This window comes from Macaca fascicularis, chromosome 16, assembly GCF_037993035.2.
Source record: "Macaca fascicularis isolate 582-1 chromosome 16, T2T-MFA8v1.1".
NCBI classification, from domain to species: Eukaryota; Metazoa; Chordata; class Mammalia; order Primates; family Cercopithecidae; genus Macaca; species Macaca fascicularis.
This window is the reverse complement of record NC_088390.1, coordinates 61,195,555-61,214,984: the sequence shown is the minus strand read 5'-3', so window position 1 is coordinate 61,214,984 and position 19,430 is coordinate 61,195,555. Positions and strand designations below refer to the sequence as shown.

Here is a 19,430-nt window from a genome sequence, read left to right as displayed (position 1 = left end):
TTAACAGCCACAATAGTTTATTTACAATTGAACTCTTTATAAGATATTTACAAGACAACCAATTTTACACATCAGAAATGGTATCAAAAGTTATGAATTACAACACAGACAACAATATGAAATGGGCATAAAACAAAGCTGAAGTAGACAGACAAGCAATTTTTTTTTTAATTTATTAACACTAGCTTAAACTTTGTTAAAGAAAAACAAACAACTATGTTTTAGGAGAACTGCAGGGCCTTCAGTTGAAGATTGAATTCACAGTGTTGTATCCCATGTAGGGAAAAATAAGACTAATTTTCCCCCCACACTCTAACACACTGTAATTTTGCACTTGGAACTTTGCTAATCTACTCTCCAACCTCCTTCTCAACAAAGTCAAATCAAAGGAGAATTAACCTAGAAGAGGGGACAATAAAATAAGAGGTCCTCAGGGAGAGGGAGAACCAAGGAAAGAGAATCTACTTAAGTCTGGCCAAATAGCACCTCGTGGATTCTTCTCAGTCTACTTCAAGTCAGAAACTGGGGAGTCCCCTGGGTAGGGCACAAACATAATGGTTAAATTTGCTAACTCATATCCAAAATTAGGAATCTGACACATGCTGAAATCAAGAAGAAACTGAGAGGGATCAAAGAACAAAGTTAAGAGACACTGATTGTGTCTTTCTTCTTTTTGGACACGTTATGAAGAAATATAACATAGGTAAGAGTAAGAAAAATTGAACATCCTGCCACATTAAAATGATGGAGAACAAAGAAAATCTGGCCCAGTTTTTCTAGAAATCTCCTTCTCCTTAAGGTGTGAGATGAGAGCCCCTAGTGGAATTAAGTCCTATTTCTCTCTACATCCTTGCTGCAATGAAGTTTACAGCAGGTTCCCTTATAGAGAGCCCACTCTCCTAAGCAGATGGAGTTACAAATGAAAACCCATAGCCACACACACACACACACAAAAGGAGAAATAAGAGCAGCAAGATCATCCAAGAATACTACATGTGCTGCCAGAATAATTCCTTTAAAAGTCAAATCCAGGAAGCACAGATCAACATCTCACAAAAAGCTTTAGCAGTGGGAGGCCCCTGAGGAACTTTTCTCTTCCCACAATGGTATCCCATTCTCTCTCGTGCTCCACTGATGGGCCAGCCACACACCCTACATACCTTGGCTTCTCCTCTAAAAGTGCTAATAATCTGGGGACATATTCTCTTTAAGGATAAAAGCCCCTACCTTCTAGGAGATTAGACCCCTACTTGTTTTCACACAATAGTCCTGAAGACTAAAGAAAGGCAATTCCTATATATTTGAGACCAGAGGTCTTGGCTCTATTTTCCTTTCAGATAGTTAATAGGGATCTTACACTGAGACCAAAGTGGCCTGGGAGTGCTATCCTGATATTTTAACAAAATGGGGGAGGGGAGAGGACCAAGATGGTACACATACAAATCTTATTTTTACAAAGTGAATGGAGAAGCTCATTAGGTACATCTGTTTGTTTCAAGATGTAGACATTTGCCAGCCAAAGGAAGCACCTATTTCCACACTCTCCCTCTACCCTCCCTAAGTCTCTATCCCACCACCAAGAGCCCAGCTAAAAGGATGAAGCCCAATGAAGGAATACTTGAGAAGTGATGTGATACAAGGACATCTATACAGGTTTTGGCATGCCATCCCAAATGCTAACTGCTTTTGTTTACAGCTGTAACTTGTTCTGAAACTAACCATCCCCACTTTCTTTTCCAAATATTTTGTTTTTTGAGGGGTAAAGAATTCAGTTACCCATTAACTGAGAAAACAATCACAGCCAAACATCCCTTTCCACATGACTGTATCACAGAATAGTTTTAAGAGAACTATCTTCACAATTATCTACCAACTCTCCGATGTCTTTTATACTCTGTGAAGATGGCTTGCTTCATCACTTCACTTGTCATTCCTCATCTGGTCCTAAAGCTCATGGTGAGGTTGTTTGTTTTGTTTTAGGGTTAAAAATCACTATACCCACTATAAGGAGGGTGTACCAGGGTGAGAAGAGTGCCATGCAGGCACAGTTCTAAAGGAAGGGGTTGCTTCATCTTCCACATGTCTAATGAAGAGAGCCCTTTTACCCCTTTAACATAGGCAAATGTATAGAAACAGACCCCTGAAACTTCTGAATCTGCCAGCCTATAGCTTTAGCTTGAGAGCCCATTTCCCAAAAAAGGGAAAAGAAATCCCAATCACCCTCCATAACTCACAAATAGCCAAATGGAAGAGTTTTTGTGAAATCAGAGTGATGAAAACAAAGTCAAGGGAGTATGAAAGGGTATTATCAGCGAGTGATAACATATGTGAGGACAAAGGTCACATATACAGGTCTCTGCCACTCTCTGGAATGGCATGCTACAACTATCTGAAGACAAGGTTCTTGCCAGCACAGCTATTTCCTACACGTCCGGTGAGGTGTTTGCTTCTTCTGGATCTCCAACCTGCATCGGCTACGCTCATCCAACCAGGGTAGCTCAAAATTCCTGGCAAAAGAGGATGAAGAAATCAACTTGCAAGACTAGAAGGGATTCAGTGTGGACATGATAGCAACTACAAAAATGTCACTATGTCCCTTATCACTCCTATCTCTGACTAGTTTGGAGTGTCTTTCCTGCCTCAAAGCCAGAACAACTGTGTACCATTAAAGTGATGGAATCATCTACTTCTATCTCAAAAAGCAATCCTTCTAATTATTGGCTTGGGAATCTTACTACAAAAGCTCGTTGCCCAGGTAGCCTCATTTCTGTCAAAGACCCATGGCTATCCCTAAGCCACCTGGTTCCACCTCATATCTAGGCTTCCATGAAGTCTGAGAGGGATGTGTAGGTTACCTGGAAGGGGAGGAAAAAAACGTATACTTACTGTGGAGTTAATTTTGGTAATGGTCGTCCAAATGCTACAACAGGCAAGAAGGGGGTAATCATCAAACTTTCAACTATGGGAGAAAGTCAAACAGGAGCTTATTAGTAATATAGATGGGAAATGTCTAGAAGTTATATCTGCTCCAAAATACACTTCATTCATTCAGAGCAAGTTGTACCCTGGAGCCTTGCACCCTCCTCCTTCTTTGAAAAACCTATTCTTTTAGATGGACACAACTTACCATCATCTGGCTCAGGGAAAAATGAGGTAACCTCAGGCTCAGATTCCTGAATTCCTTTCTTTTTATACATTCTGAGCTGCAGTCGCTGTAAAATTCTTTGTTCCCTGATCCTCTGAATATCCCATCTGGGAAAAACAAACCAAACAAAACAAACAAACCCAACATTACTGTTTACGCAAAACCTGCTCTATAAAAACAACTCACACAATCCAGATGGTAGGAAGACTCCTGCTGACTCCTCTAGACAGGGTAAAGAGAAATGCCTGCCTGGTTAAAGGAGTGCTGTTTTAAGCCTACTGCCTAGATCATGTGTTGGTGTTCCACAGAAAGTAGAACTGAGGAAGGTCATACACAAAAAGAGGCCAAACATGTTTTCCTACAACAACTACCATTTCCAACTAAGATATTCAACCAACTGGGAAGCCAGTAATGTAAGAGTGTTAAGTGCTCCAAGATTCTCCACAGCATGAAAGAGGGAGGTCAGGTTCCCTGATCCTCTGTCCTAGGTCCTAGGGCTCAGTTGTTTCCAGGATGGGCATCTCTGGCCTCACCTTTTCCTTCTCTTCTCATCCAGCTCCAGTTTTGCATGCCGCTTCGAAAACACACTGTCATCCAGGTTCTGTGTAAAGAAAAGCAGCTGATAAGCTATTTATCACCATGTATTATTAGTTACACACATATACTAATTTCCAGCTTCCAGGAATGTAAAATCTTTCACCTTCCAGTTCTACCTGAGTCTGTGGGTTCCATGGATAGTATGGGAACCTCCTGGTAACAGAATCAACAAAACACATACTCCTTTCCCCATCCACACCCTTTTAGAATCTCCAAATTTCAAAATCATTTCCTAACTTTCCAAGGTAAACACCACATCAAACTAAAACCCCCAGACTGCCATAAACTCTCCTCGCCTCCATACTTTGTAGGAATCTGACCTTAAAATAATCAAAACTTTAAGAGTCAAATGAGCTTAGAATATACAATTTTATGGCTGAGGGGTACATGCTTTTTTTTTTTTTTTTGTGATGGAGTCTCACTCTGTCACCCACGCTGGAGTGCAGTAGTGCGACCTTGGCTCACTGCAACCTCCACCTCCCAGGTTCAAGCAATTCTCCCTGTCTTAGCTTCCCAAATAGCTGGGATTACAGGCGTGCACCACAAAGCCTGGCTAATTTTTGTATTTTTAGTAGAGACAGGGTTTCACCACATTGGCCAGGCTGATCTCTAACTCCTGACCTCAGGTGATCCACCTGCCTCAGCCTCCCAAAGTGCTGGGATTATAGGCATGAGCCACCGCACCCAGCCCTGACTTTTCTACTTAGCATAAAATCTATTTTGGGCTGGGCGCGGTGGCTCAAGCCTGTAATCCCAGCACTTTGGGAGGCCGAAACAAGCGGATCACAAGGTCAGGAGATCGAGACCATCCTGGCTAACCCTGTGAAACCCCGTCTCTACTAAAAAATACAAAAAACTAGCTGGGCGAGGTGGCGGGCGCCTATAGTCCCAGCTACGCGAGAGGCTGAGGCAGGAGAATGGCGTGAACCCGAAAGGCAGAACTTGCAGTGAGCTGAGATCCGGCCACTGTACTCCAGTTTGGGCGACAGAACGAGACTCCGTCTCAAAAAAAAAAAAATCTATTTTGAACACTACCTAGCTATTTATTTTTTAATCAATCACTTAACTACTCTGGACCTGTTTTTTCATCTATAAAATGAAGGAGCTGGACCAGATAATTTCTCAAGTTTCTGTCTGGCCTTAAAATTCTATTTAATTCGGCCGGGCGCGGTGGCTCAAGCCTGTAATCCCAGCACTTTGGGAGGCCGAGACGGGCGGATCACGAGGTCAGGAGATCGAGACCATCCTGGCTAACACGGTGAAACCCCGTCTCTACTAAAAAATATAAAAAACTAGCCGGGCGAGGTGGCGGGTGCCTGTAGTCCCAGCTAATCGGGAGGCTGAGGCAGGAGAATGGCGTAAACCCGGGAGGCGGAGCTTGCAGTGAGCTGAGATCCGGCCACTGCACTCCAGCCTGGACCACAAAGCGAGACTCCGTCTCAAAAAAAAAAAAAAAAAAAATTCTATTTAATTCATCCATAGTACTATGACATTTTCAAGTTATACCCTCATGTTCTATTTAATCTCTTACTCTCTTCAATTGACTGCTCTTGGTTACCTACCTCCAAAAGGTCTGAAGGATTTGGGTCCCTTAGAGGCTCTACTGAGTGGTCCCTCCAAGAAGGAACTGAAAAAAAAAAAAGAGAGAAAAAGAAAGGGAGGAGGGGTGGAACCACCCTTAAATCTAAAGTCGCACAACTATTCACTAGGATAAGAGGTCTCTCCCCAGATGAGACAAAGTTACCAAGTGATAGGAATCCATTCTATGGCCTCCCTGAAGCCATATTCAGTGTCCTTGCTATGGTATAAAAGAACCTAAAATGCCATTGCAGTCTGCCAAACTCAGGATCACAAAAACCCTAAACCAATACCTGACAATTCATATAATGGATGCTATAGCAGTTCCTGAAAAACAACTGAAATTTGTTGTCATTTTGAAGTCTATAGTAGTGTAATCAATCATACACCAAGAAATCTCACTCTCCCACATCCAGTGGATGGGGAATGCAGCTCCCAACCATCCACCATCCCACCAACCCCCACCCCAGGCCCAGCCAGCACAATTCCTATTCTACTCACCAGCCAAGACTGAAGTTTCTCCTGCAACACTTGATGGCATCAGACACCCTAAATAATGCAGGAAAGAAGAAGAATCTCAGTGTAAAAAGAAAAAAAGCCCATACCCCAAATGGAGGAAAGGATCATCACTGAAGTTCTCACTAGGAAGCCATTTTGTTTTTTGAGTTGTTCTTTTGAGAATTTCTCTCTGGGGGAGGGGAAGAGGGAACAACAGACAAAAGAAAAGAAAATAAGCCCACCACTTTTTTTTTTTACACTGAGACGACTTCTTTTCTTCATTATTTAGGGTGGTTTCCCTGCAACAGTTGATGGCCAAGGATATCAAACCTTAAACTCAGAACATGGCAGGTGAGTAAAAGTTGACCCTATTTTTCAAATAAAAGATCAGTGTTCTCAAAACTTACATATGTAGTCTTCTTAAACAGCTCCCTCCTCCCTCCAAACAAACTACCTTGCTGGTCCAGCCTGAACAACATGCACAAAAACTTTGGCTCCCCTAGAACAAGCCATTGAGCCTTCCTCTTGAGATAGGGGCATCAAGAATAAGGATTCACATGTTTATTCACAACTCAGGCTCCTCAAGGGGCTGGGATCTCCCCAATCAGATTCCTTTGTTTCACTATGCCCACAATCTCAGAGGTGTTTGAAATTGTCTGTACTAGGGAAGACAGGATTTTCAAAAATAGCCAGTCACACAGAACAGCTCTGGACCAAGCCATTACCCAATCCCGGATGGGAAGTTGCTTCACGTTTCTCTTAAGTTGTTACGCAGCATTGCCATGGCAGCAAAAAAGGTTAACCATTAAGGAAGAACCTGTTCAACTGACTGAACCAACAAAAATCTGAATCTAGATCAGGATCCTGATCTAATGTACTCAAGTGTGAGGCCTAATAGAGGTTAGATCATTAAGATGACTAATCTAGCTTTCCCACTTAATTTTGTCACCAAAACAGCCAAACAAAGCCTGGAGAATGCTCTTGTCTCACTGGAATGGATTTCTATCCCCATCCTGCTAGGCAAGACACAGTGGTAGAAACTTGGGACTGCGGCTCTATCCTAGAAGGCCTCCCCAACCATTACCCCAGAGTAACCGCAGTGACTGACATAGACTAATATTACATGATTGAAGGCACATTCCAGTTACTGGTTGATGTAGAAGATAGGGGAGCATCTCTGTGTGGAAGCCATAAACGAAAAAAAAGGGAATGAAGACCAAGGTCCCACACCCCACACCCTCCCCAAGCAGCTCAGATATCCCAAGATAGTCCTTATTGTTTGAAAAATAGTTTGTAGACCATTTTATTTAAATATATGAACAACCAATGGGCTACTGCAATCCAAGTAAACTCTTCACATTTTAGAACCTTTGTGAAGTATAGTAAGATAAAGTAAGACTGTTGGTCTTTGGCAGATTCCTCCTGCCCCCCAGACAGGGACATAGATATACAGATAAATGTTTATATAGTTAAAGAGCGGAGGCCCAGGTGAAAATTCCCCACCCCAAGCTGGCTCCCCAACCCAAAAATTACCATTGGCCCCTGAGAACACCCAAAGACCACCCTCCCAGATTTCACACAATATCAATTGCAGGAACAGTCGTGCATGGCAAAGTATAGTTCTATGCATTTCACAGCACAGAAAACCCTTCTTTCAGAGGGCATGCAAGTTGCCGGAGATTACACCCCCAAGTCTGGTGCTCTTGTGATGAGCAACTTACTGGCAAACACATCTCCCAGTGTTGTAAGCAGGCAAATACATTGAGCACATTTTGCTGTAATTCCATCTATTTGCAATGCCTGCACAGTGTCTGTCTCTGGCTGTTAACTTACTCATTCTTGACAGAACTCTGCTTTATTGATTGCACTTTTTTAAAAATGCCAAAGGCATTTTCACACTTGTTAGCTTGACCGCCACCACTAGGGTATAAGAGCAAGTGTTCTCTATGCCTTACTTGCTACAGTCTCCTCCTTCTTTGGAGAGGATTCCCGTAATGGTAACGGTGATGGGGGAGGCTGGTGCCAACGACACAAATACATTTCTGTGGTGGAAAGGTACGGCAAATCTTCTATCTCACTTGAGAAGGCTTTCTCCTTGGGATGGGTGCTGGGTCCCTTTTGGGGAGTGGAGAGTCTTGGTGGGGTGTCCACTGAAGACCGGGGCTTTTCTGGGGTTTCTTGGCTCCTCAATTCACGTTTACAAACAGTTTCAGATAAGGAACCACAGGGTTCCTCTTTAATAGGAGAGTGCTTAGGAGTTTTTGTTTTGACTTTTGAAAATTCAGGAGCCAGCTTTTTAACAGGAGTCTTTCTTTCTGTACTTCCAAATGGGGATTTCCTATTAGATAGGGAAGAAAACATTATAAAATATATTGACACTTGAATAAAATCTAATTTGAATACATTCTGGAGCAAAAGAATAAACTGGTTATTTTGCCCCAAAATGACAAGTATTCAGGTACCTAAATGTCTGGTGTTCATTTGGCAGTCATGAGCAGGAACAGCCCAGGCTTAGCAGTATATAAAATAGGCCATTAGTAAATTTTATTTTGTTTTGTTTTTTGAGACAGAGTCTTGCTCTGTCACCCAGGCTGGAGTGCAGTGGCATGATCTCGGCTCACTGCAATCTCTGCCTCCCAGGTTCAAGCAATTCTCCTATCTCAGCCTTCCAAGTGGCTGGGATTACAGGCATATACCACCATACCTGGTTAATTTTTTTTGTATTTTTAGTAAAGGCAGGGTTTCACCATATTGGTCAGGCTGGTCTCGAACACCTGGCCTCAGGCGATCCACCCACCTAGGCCTCCCAAAGTGCCGGGATTACCAGCATGAGCCACCGCACCTGGCCAGTAAATGTTTGTTGAATAAGGAGTTTTCATGCTTAAGAATATTCAAGGTCCACCAGGTGCAGTGGCTCACGCCTGTAATCCCAGCACTTTGGAAGGCCGACGTGGGCGGATCACTTGAGGTCAGCAGTTCGAGACCAGCCTGGTCAACATGGTGAAACCCCGTCTCTACTAAAAAAAATACAAAAATTAGTTGGGCGTGGTGGCGCATGCCTGTAATCCTAGCTACTTGGGAGGCTGAGGCAGGAGAATTGCTTAACCCTGGGAGGCAGGGGTTGCAGTGAGCTGAGATCACGCCACTGCACTCCAGCCTGGGCGACAGAGTGAGACTCCGTCTCAAGAAAAAAAAAAAAAAGAATATTCAAGGTCCTTTAGCCAACATCATTAGGTACCACTACAACCCACTACATTAGGTGCACCTATTTCCTGTAACCCAGAGATCAGTCTCTTTCCTTTTCCCCCCAACCCTGTACCACATTAATTATAACTTTTATTTCCTTTTTCTTGCTGTCTGCTGGCATTCTCTAGCCTCTTTCTTCCTCCCTTCTTCCCCTACCACATCTCAAGGAAGTCATCTCCCTTCCTCTTTACCAACCTAAATTTTATACTCCTTTTTTTTTTTTTTGAGACGGAGTCTCACCCTGCTGCCCAGGCTGGAGTGCAGTGGCGCGATCTCAGCTCAGTGCAACCTCTGTCTCCTGGGTTCAAACGATTCTCCTGCCTCAGCCTCCCGAGTAGCTGGGACTACAGGTATGTGCCACCACACCCAGCTAATTTTTTTATTTTTCGTAGAGACAGGGTTTCACCATGTTAGCCAGGATGGTCTCAATCTCATGACCTCGTGATCCGCCTGCCTTGGCCTCCCAAAGTGCTGGGATTACTTACGAGCCACCGTGCCCGGCTATACTTCTTTTTCAAGACTGATTTCCTACTTAAAGTTTCACAATTCTAACCCAGAATAATTTTTAATATCCCTGCATCTTACAAAACTTAGTTTAATGTCTGTAATCCCAGCTCTCTGGGAGGCCGAGGTGGGAGGATCACTTGAGCCCAGGAGTTCGAGATCAGCTTGGGAAACAAAGTGAGAGCCTGTCTCTATAAAAAAATAAAAAAAGTTAGCCAAGCATGGTGGTGAGTGCCTATGGTCCTAGCTACATGGGAGGCTGAAGTAGGAGGACCACTTGAGCTCAAGAGGTGGAAGATGAAGTGAGCCATGTTGGCGACACTTGCACCCCAGCCTGGGTGACAGAACAAACAAACAAACAATAAACCTTAGTTTATATCAGGTGTTGTACATCTACATATTTTACTGCATTTGAATTCTGAGTTTTCAAAATGTATGCCCATCCTTACAGTTGGGCTAATTTCTCTGAGTCCAAGGACAGTTCCATTTTACCTTTTTTTAAAAACTGAAACAGGGTATCACTCTGTCACCCAGGCTGGAGTGCAGTGTGCAGTGGTACAATAACAGCTCACTGTAGCCTCAACCTGCCAGGCTCACGGCCTCAACCTCCTGAGTAGCTGGGACTACAGGTGCATACCTCCAGGCCCGGCTAATTTTTGGATTTTTTGTAAAAGTGAGGTCTCACTATGTTGCCCAGGCTGGTCTCAAACTCCTAGGCGCAAGTGATCCCTCCCTCCCCACCTTGCCCTCTCAAAGGGATTACAGGCATGAGCCACCACGCCTGGCCTCTATTTTACTTTTCTATGTCTACCAGTGCACAACACAATGAAGGAATTTAACACTTCCTAACTTGAAGTGAATTGCTATAGTTTTAAGAAACTCAGCTGTCACACTTGTTGTCCATTCTTTTTATGATGTAAGCTGCATTCAATAACTATTTTTTTTTTTTTTTTTTTTTTTTGAGACGGAGTCTCACTGTGTCTCCCAGGCTGGAGTGCAGTGGCGTGATCTCGGCTCACTGCAAGCTCCGCCTCCCGGGTTCACGCCATTCTCCCGCCTCAGCCTCCCAAGTAGCTGAGACTACAGGCGCCCGCCACCACGCCCGGCTAGTTTTTTGTATTTTTAGTAGAGACGGGGTTTCACCATGTTAGCCAGGATAGTCTCGATCTCCTGACCTCGTGATCCACCCGCCTCAGCCTCCCAAAGTGCTGGGATTACAGGCTTGAGCCACCGTGCCTGGCCTGCATTCAATAATTATTACTGTGACCAAAATACTCCTAAGCAGACTTTTACAGTCCGCATAAGAATGTTTCAAGATAGTTTCTCAGCACAGAATACTTAAAAAAAATTTTTTTTGATGGAGTCTCGTTCTGTTGCCAGGCTGGAGTGCAGTGGCGCAATCTTGGCTCACTGTAACGTCCGCCTCCCGGGTTCAAGTGATTCTCCTGCCTCAGCCTCCCGAGTAGCTGGGACTACAGGCACCCGCCAGCATGCCTGGCTAATTTTTTGTATTTTTAGTAGAGACGGGGTTTCACCATGGTGGCCAGGATGGGCTCAATCTCCTGACCTCATGATCCATCCACCTCGGCCTCCCAAAGTGCTGGGATTACAGGTGTGAACCACCACACCCGGCCCTCAGCATAGAAGACTTCTAAAGCAAGTTATGATTGCTATAAAACAAATTCATAAATCCCAATAATCCCCTACTCTCAATCACTAGTAACAAGTGTCCTCATCAAACAAAGTTATCAGCACACCTTTTATGTCCCTTTCCACTCCGCCCACATGAGAAAGGCTTGGGAGGCAGAGTCTGGGATGTCTCAGAAAGCTCCGGCTGGCACTCCAGTTTAATTTTCTCAGATAGCTCTGTTTCCTCTCTCTCTTCAGTTTCATAGCCCTGAAACAGCTTGTGCCTTTCTTTCTCGTTATCCTTCTTTACCAGCTGCATCCGCCTTTCCATACGTTCAATCCGAGCAAGGAGCTAAAAGAGAGAGTAGCAAAATGCAGACTTAACACATAAAAAATTAAACACACAGATACTTAGCCCCATTTAGGAATCATATAGTCTTCTGCCTCTTTCTATGGACCACATCAACTCAACTTTTTAAATAGGCAGACATTAATTTGAACAGTTTCCCTTAAACAAAAAAGAGAAGACAAGGTATACTGTTTAATTTTAAAGGCCAAACTAGATGGGAAGAGGCATGGGGGAATTTGTAGTTCATTCTTCTGTAAGGAGATCCTCTCCACTGGGAGGGACCATAACATGCCTTTTAATGGCATGGTCTCTGCTACTGCTATCCTTGTGGTTCCAAGTTGGTTTGGGAGTTTCCAGAATTAATTGTATACATATTCTTTTTTTTTTTTTGAGATGGAGTTTTGCTCTTGTCACCCAGGCTGAAGTGCAATGGCTCACTGCAACCTCCACCCCGCGTTCAAGCAATTCCCCTGCCTCAGCCTCCCGAGTAGCTGGTATTTCAGGCGCCCACCACCACACTGGGTAATTTTTGTATTTTTAGTAGAGACAGGGTTTCACCATGTTGGCCAGGATGGTCTCTATCTCTTGACCTCGTGATCCACCCGCCTAGGCCTCCCAAAGTGCTGGAATTACAGGCTTGAGCCACCATGCCCAGCCTACATGTTCTTTTAAGAGGCCCTAAGATTGTCCAAATTCTATCCTCTCTACTTCTACCCCAAAACTCTATGCACAACAGAAAAGTGCAAACAGTACATTGAGAAGGAATTAAGAGCTCATACAGTGCTACCAGGAATGGCAGTGTTAACCTCGTGATCCACCCGCCTAGGCCTCCCAAAGTGCTGGAATTACAGGCTTGAGCCACCATGCCCAGCCTACATGTTCTTTTAAGAGGCCCTAAGATTGTCCAAATTCTATCCTCTCTACTTCTACCCCAAAACTCTATGCACAACAGAAAAGTGCAAACAGTACATTGAGAAGGAATTAAGAGCTCATACAGTGCTACCAGGAATGGCAGTGTTACTTGAAAGGGGTATGTGTGGGAGGGGGTACTTTTAAAACAATGAACATTTCATTTGGAAAATAGAAATCAGTACCCATAAATTCCAACCATCATGACATACACACATTGCTTTGTATTTGAGGTAACACAAAAAATTATACCTATTCATCTAAATATTTATTAAAATCAAAGTTCCTTAGTTTTAATTAAAAGGACTAAAAATCTAAACAGAAAATGGAAGTCTATTATCATCGAAAACTTTGTGTTAGTTTAGTTTTGAGAAAAGGTGTTGTGCTACTTATACTCTATTACAAGAATTTTATCTGGGTTAGACAGTGATATTAATGCTGCCTTCATTACATTCATTGCATAGATTTCAGACAAGGCCAAACAACAACTGGAATAAGTGAAACAAGCTTAAGCAACATTAAAATTGCAATACACAACAGAAGCAGTGAGTACCAAGTTCTGACACTCTATCCTTAACTCACCCCACTTTTCCTGACTAGGAAAGCCTGCAAAGGGGCCATTACCTCAGGAACTGAGCAGAAACCTCCATAATCAGCAGAGAACCCCCCATCAGCCATACTCTCATTTCATCTCCTTGTATATGTTTTGATTCACAGCCCTTAACCACCGTTTGTGGGTGACATTTCCTTGATTTTTTCTCCTTCACTGGTCCTTGTCTTCCCACTCCCCCCCATAGAAGGATATGATCTGTTGTAATTACGGTACCATCACACCCCTAGACTGCAGTACAGTCTGAGCAGTGCCACCTCCATGTTGAGTAACTTCCACAAATCAACACCATGAGATATTTTAATGAGACCTGCCCCAGCTCCCAATCCACCTTGCAGAATGCATTCTCCAATAAAACAGCCACCCGATGCGATTCATTTGGAAAGCAAACAAAATGAATAGCCGCCTGCTCCCTTGCTCAGCTCTTAGCGCACACGACGCCAGAAAGAGGAGAGAGGGAGAGATGAGGACGGCGGGGAGGGAGGGAGAGAGCTCTTAGAGAGACAGACACAGAGAGAGAGAAAGGGAGAGAGAGAGAGGGAGGGAGAGAGGGAAAGAGAGATTGCTGCAGCCTGAACACAACAATTGTAGAAACCATGTTTATTTTTAGGCAGCTGTAAGGTATGCTAGCACAGTAATACCCCCCACCCCAGATTCCCTCATATCTGAAGGAATATGTTTTAACGCGGAGGTGCCCTTAACTACTGTTGCAGTAAAAACAAGCCTGTGTCGTCCAAGCTACTCAGAAGTAAAGAAATAATAAACGACTTTCCTACTCCCTAAGATTCTAAAACAAGGATGGGGAGGTATACTTAATACATTTAATAAGCTTACTTTCCCCTGATGCCCTAAAATCTTCCAGCTTCAAACACCATGCTTATACAAGGGACCTGGTCAGTGGGTCATGTATTAGAACTCAGGTTCCTATTAAAAGCTGTCTGAAATCAAAGGCAGTGCTTCTCTTAATATCATTTAAGAAAACTAAAATAGGATTCCATATAAATCACCTCTACCCCTGTGCCCACTAAAAGGCCTACTGCCCTCCTATCTAAAGATGCTGCAGCAGTGGTGAGAGCAACAGCTGCTTGCTACAACCCTCTCCTCCACCGTGCATTTCTAACGCAATAGCTCTTTAATTTAACCCTTCCATAAGGCCACAACACCTACACCCCACCCTTTCATTTTTAACCCCTCACAGATCAGGTCTTTTCCCACTAAACATCTTTCCCACACGTCTGGGGCTGTCATTTTAAATTAACCCTTTGGCACCTGAAACCCCTCCCCTTCCCCCTGGGAGGTTGCCCTTTAACCCTTCCCTCCAACCCAACGTGTCTGTGAGCCTGACTCTCAGAGACCCAGAGCCTAAGATACTCCTTTGCCGGTGGCCAACCTCCTTTACCCTTAACCCGGGGGTGCCTTAACCTCCTACAGCCCCCTTCCCCCGAGCATGCGCACAACTCGCTCCTCGGCCCGAATGCAGATTAACCCCTCCCGTACCGTGTCTCTCTCTGACTTCAGCTCCTCGATCTCCTTTTCCTTGGCCTGCAGCTGCTGCTGCTGCTGTTCGATGAGGTCCAATTGCAGCAGAAGGATCTGTTTGAGGCAGGCGGCCTGACTGGAAGCTCCCGAGCCGCCACCACCCCCGAGAGGGCTCTTCCTCATACTCTTCCATCTGCCCTCGCTGGCCGCCAGGGTCCCGGCGGTGGCGGTGGGCGCGAGGGGTGGCGGCCCGGGCAGAGGTAGTGGTGGGGGTCCCGCCGGGTCCGAGGCGGTGGCAGCGGGGGAGGCCGCCCCACCCTTGTCCCCAGCCCAGGGCGTAGGCTCTTTGGCCGCCGCCACGAGAGAGCCCGTCTGAATGGGCAGCACCGCCTGATACTTGGGCCGGGGGCTGCAGCCGGCTGCGGCGGGCTCCCCCCCAATGCCGGCTTGCTTGGTGGCCGGGGGCGGACAGGGCAAGGGCACCGAACCGCCCCAGCTCTCTTCCTGCTGCCCGGGGGCCGCCCCGGCCGGGAGTAACAAGCCCCGGCCCTTGCCGCCGCAGCCGGCCGGGGAAGGCGCGGGGCTCCCGCCCTGGGAGGAGGCCAGCGGGGGCCCCGGCTCCTTGAGCTTACGGTGCCGGGGGAGGAAGTGGGCTTCGGCCGCCCCGGGCTCGTCCTCGGGCCCGCCCAGCGCCGCAGCCCGCTCGTAGTCCAGTCGCTGCTCAGGGTTGCCGCCGGCAGGGGCCGCGGCCGCCTTGAACACCGCGGATCTCATGGTCATAGTGGTCCGGAGCAGCGCCGGGCACCGAGGCGGAGGAGGGGGTGGGGAAGGGGCGAGGTGCGGGGGGTCGAGGACTAAGGGGGGGAGGGGAGTTTGGCGGGCTCGCCTCAGCAGCGCGGCGGCAGGCCTTCGCTAGCGCGGCTCCTCCGGGACCCGGGCGCCATCCCGCCGGCGTGCGGAGACGTGGAGGCCGCGGCTGAGGCCCGCCGCCGGCCCATGGGGGCCTCGCCGCCGCCTCTGCTGCCGCCGCCGCCGCCTTCGCCTCAGAGGCAGGAGCTCGCACCCAGCCGCCCCCGAGCTCATCCCCGGAGCTCGCTTCGGCCCCCCCTGGCCCGGCCGGGCCCGCCTCGTCTCCCCACCCCGCACCCCCCCTTCCCCGCCCCGGCCCCCCGCCCCGGAGCTCGCCTCAGCCGCCCCGAGCCTCCATTTCCACCCCCCTCCTCCTCAGGAGGGGGTGGAGGGCTGGGTCCGCCCAAAGCCCTCCTACTCCGGGAGAGGGGGTCTGTCGCCTCCCCCGGGGGTCTCCGCGGCTCAGGGTCCCCCTCCCCCACAGTCACCCCCGGCGCCTCAGCGTTTCCCTTTAAAAAAACGGAGCCGCTCGTAGCCGCCACCGCCGCAGCCGCCGCCGACCGGAGAACGCATGCGCGGGGAGGGGAGCGGGCGGGAGTGCACCGGGAGCCGAGAGGAGGGAGGCGGGCCGCGCTATTGTGAAAGGGGCCGCCGCCGCCTCGAGGGGGGCAGGGAGGGGACCGCGGGGGCCGGGGGCCGGCGAGGGGAGGCCGGGGCTGATGGGCGAGGACCGAGGAGCGCGCGGAGGAGCGGGGTGAAGGTGGGCTGCCGAGGGAGGGGTGAGCTGAGGGAGGGTCAGGAGAGGGAAGAAGGGCGAGGGCGGCGGCGGGGAGAAGGGGAAAGCGGAGGCTTCCCGGGAAAAAGAAGCGCGAGAGAATGGAGTTGAGAGGAAGGAGGGTGCAGGCGGCCTATGTGTGGCCTACATGGGAGCACCCGGAGCGCTTCACGTCCCCGGCCTGCGCCGGGCGGCCCCTTCCTCGGGCACCTTGGCAACGCGCCTGGCCCACGCCGGAGGGGCCCCGCGGCCTCGCACGCCTCCTGGACCAGTCAGGATCCAGGCTCCTCTTTGAGCCCGCGGGTGTTTCATGGGGGTAGAAGTCTAACCCCTCCACCCCGTCTCCTCCCCAGCAGTCCCACGCGGGTATGGGAGATAATGAAGTTCTTTGTCTCTAAGGGATTCAAACCAGAAACTCGGGGACCTCTGGTTCCCAGAGGGAGGAAAATCCATGATGTCTGCTGCCCAGGGAGCTATTGCCACCGCCTCCTTGGGATGAAGTATTGCCAGCTACCAACAGTTCCTTCCCAACGGCCATCTTCCAGCCTTCTTAAACAACTCCTAGCATCTTCGGGAGGCTCCTGAAGGACTGAAGCAAAGGAAATCTCTGAAGGGATTTAGTCCTTGAAAGGGATAGGGATACTTAGGGTGTTCTATGTTGAGCGCTTCTTCCTATCTCTCCAGCTTCATGTATGTGCATCTTTATGTGCAAGCAACTGAGCCAACAAGTCCTCAGAATTCCTCATGAAAAAAACTTTTTTTTTTTTTTTTTTTTTTTGAGACGGAGTCTCACCCTGTCGCCCAGGCTGGAGTGCAATGGTGTAGTCTCGGCTCACCGCAACCTCCGCCTCCCTGCTTCAAGCGATTCTCCTGCCTCAGCCTCCCGAGTAGCTGAGATTACAGTCACGCGCTACCACGCCCAGCTGATTTAGTATTTTTAGTAGAGACAGGCTTTCTCCTTGGTCAGTCTGGTCTTGAACTCCTGACTTCAGGTGATCTGCCCGCCTGGGACTCCCAAAGTGGTGGGATTACAGGCGTGAGCCACCGTGCCCAGCCCTGAAATACTCTTAATTGCTTGTTTTTCTTTTCTGTCTGAGGTGTGCTTTTTAGAATCTCTATGGAGATGGAGAAGACTGACATTTTCTGGCCTGATGTGAAAACCTCTCATTAAAGCTGGGTCTGTGGCCGGGCGTGGTGGCTCGCGCCTGTAATCCCAGCACTTTGGGAGGCCAAGGCGGGCGGATCACGAGGTCAGGAGATCGAGACCATCCTATCTAACTAAAAATACAAAAAAATTAGCCGGGCGTGGTGGCGGGCGCCTGTAGTCCCAGCTACTCGGGAGGCTGAGGCAGGAGAATGGTGTGAACCCAGGAGGGGGAGCTTGCAGTGAGCCGAGATCGCACCACTGCACTCCAGCCTAGGCAACAGAGCGAGACTCTGTCTCAAAACAACAACAAAAAAATTGTCTGTGCTTTGTGGGCCCGAAGCATGAAACACTGGAAATTTTAAACAAATGGGTGTGAATGTGTTACAAAGCCAAGAGAGCCCAGCCCTCTTCCAACAGACTGTATAGCCTCCGATCAGCAAGGGAAGTATTGAGCTTAGGGACACCAACTAATGGAGTGGAAAGGGATGAGATGGCACAAAGAATGTGGTGATCTCTTTCCATGTCAAGGCTTTCCTTTTTTTTTTTTTTTTTTTTGAGATGGAGTCTCGCTCTGTTGCCCAGGCTGGAGTGCAGTGGCCAGATCTTGGCCCACTGCAACCTCCGCCTCCTGGGTTCACGCCATTCTCTTGCCTCAGCCTCCCAAGTAGCTGGGACTACAGGCGCCCGCCACCTCGACCGGCTAGTTTTTTGTATTTTTTAGTAGAGACGGGGTTTCACCATGTTAGCCAGGATGGTCTTGATCTCCTGACCTCGTGATCCACCCATCTCGGCCTCCCAAAGTGCTGGGATTACAGGCTTGAGCCACCGCGCCCGGCCAATCAAGGCTTTCTTGTGTGTTAGTGGCACTGGGTCTCGCTGTGTCCCCAAGGCTAGAGTACAGTGGCACAATTACGGTTCACTGCAGCCTCAACCTCCTGGGACAAAGTGATCCTTCCACCTCAGTCTCCTGAGTAGCTGGGACAACATGCTTGGGCTGCCAAACCTGGCTTTTTATTTTTTGTAGAGATGGAGTCTCCTTTGTTGCCCAGGCTGGTACTGGACTCGCTCAAGCGATCCTCCCAGCTGGGCCTCCCAAAGTGCTGGGATTATAGGAGTGAGCCACTGTGCCCAGCCCTCAGTGTCAAGACTTTCTGCACTATCTCTACGCTGACAGCTCCCTAATTTATGTTTCTTTCTGGACTCATCCCTTAACTCCAGAATCATATATCCAACTGTCTAGTATACATACCCAGTTGGATGTCTAATAGGTATTTCCTTTTTTTTGGACAGAGTCTTGCTCTGTCGCCCAGGCTGGAGTGCTGGAGTGCAGTGGCACAATCTCTGCTCACTGCAAGCTCTGCATCCCGGGTTCACGCCATTCTCCTGCCTCAGCCTCCCGAGTAGCTGGGACTACAGGCACCCGCCACTACGCCCAGCTAATTTTTTGTATTTTTTAGTAGAGACGAGGTTTCACTGTGTTAGCCAGGATGGTCTCGATCTCCTGACCTTGTGATCCACCCGCCTCGGCCTCCCAAAGTGCTGGGATTACAGGCGTGAACCACCGCGCCCAGCCTAGGTATTTGAAACTTACATCTAAAAATCAAGCTACTGAATTCTCACCACCCAAATAACACTTCTACAGTCTTCCTCTCTTTTTTTTTTTTTTTGAGACGGAATCTTGCTCTGTTGTCCAGGCTGGAGTGCAGTGGCTCAATCTTGGCCCATTGCAGCCTCTCCACCTCCTGGGTTCAAGCGATTCTCCTGCCTCAGCCTCCTGAGTAGCTGGGATTACAGGTGTGCACCACCATGCCTGGCTAATTTTTGTACTTTTAGTTGAGACGGGGATTTCAGCCGGGCGCGGTGGCTCACGCCTGTAATCCCAGCACTTTGGGAGGCCGAGGCGGGCGGATCACAAGGTCAGGAAATCGAGACCACGGTGAAACCCCGTTTCTACTAAAAATACAAAAAAAAAATTAGGCCAGGCGTGGTGGCTCAAGCCTGTAATCCCAGCACTTTGGGAGGCCGAGGCGGGCGGATCACAAGGTCAGGAGATCGAGACCACAGTGAAACCCCGTCTCTACTAAAAATACAAAAAATTAGCCGGGCGCGGTGGCG

At 48.0% G+C, this 19,430-nt stretch overlaps 1 protein-coding gene across 2 annotated transcripts; it reads right to left on the bottom strand.

Moving 5' to 3' along the window:
- On the bottom strand, window positions 1-15,966 carry MSL1 (MSL complex subunit 1). Of its 2 annotated transcripts, XM_005584073.4 has the most exons (9): window positions 14,563-15,966; window positions 11,326-11,549; window positions 7,774-8,156; window positions 5,822-5,869; window positions 5,305-5,369; window positions 3,679-3,746; window positions 3,128-3,252; window positions 2,887-2,959; window positions 1-2,507 (listed from the first exon to the last, which is right to left on the bottom strand). In XM_005584073.4, exons 1-9 carry the CDS (start codon window positions 15,322-15,324, stop codon window positions 2,417-2,419), a joined length of 1,839 nt encoding a protein of 612 aa, XP_005584130.1. In that variant the 5' UTR covers window positions 15,325-15,966; the 3' UTR covers window positions 1-2,416. The 2 variants fall into 2 exon arrangements, with proteins under 2 accessions (XP_005584130.1, XP_005584131.1); XM_005584074.4 differs by lacking the exon at window positions 5,822-5,869.
- Between the last annotated feature and the right edge of the window lie 3,464 nt (window positions 15,967-19,430).

Coding starts and splice junctions, on each gene's coding strand:
- MSL1 (XM_005584073.4), bottom strand. CDS start 15,324: ATGACCATGAGATCCGCGGTGTTCAAGGCGGCCGCGGCCCCTGCCGGC. Junction 3,747..5,304: donor ATCCTTCAGACCTTTTGGAG/GTAGGTAACCAA, acceptor TTCTTTACACAG/AACCTGGATGACAGTGTGTT. Junction 2,960..3,127: donor TTTCCCTGAGCCAGATGATG/GTAAGTTGTGTC, acceptor TTTCTCCCATAG/TTGAAAGTTTGATGATTACC.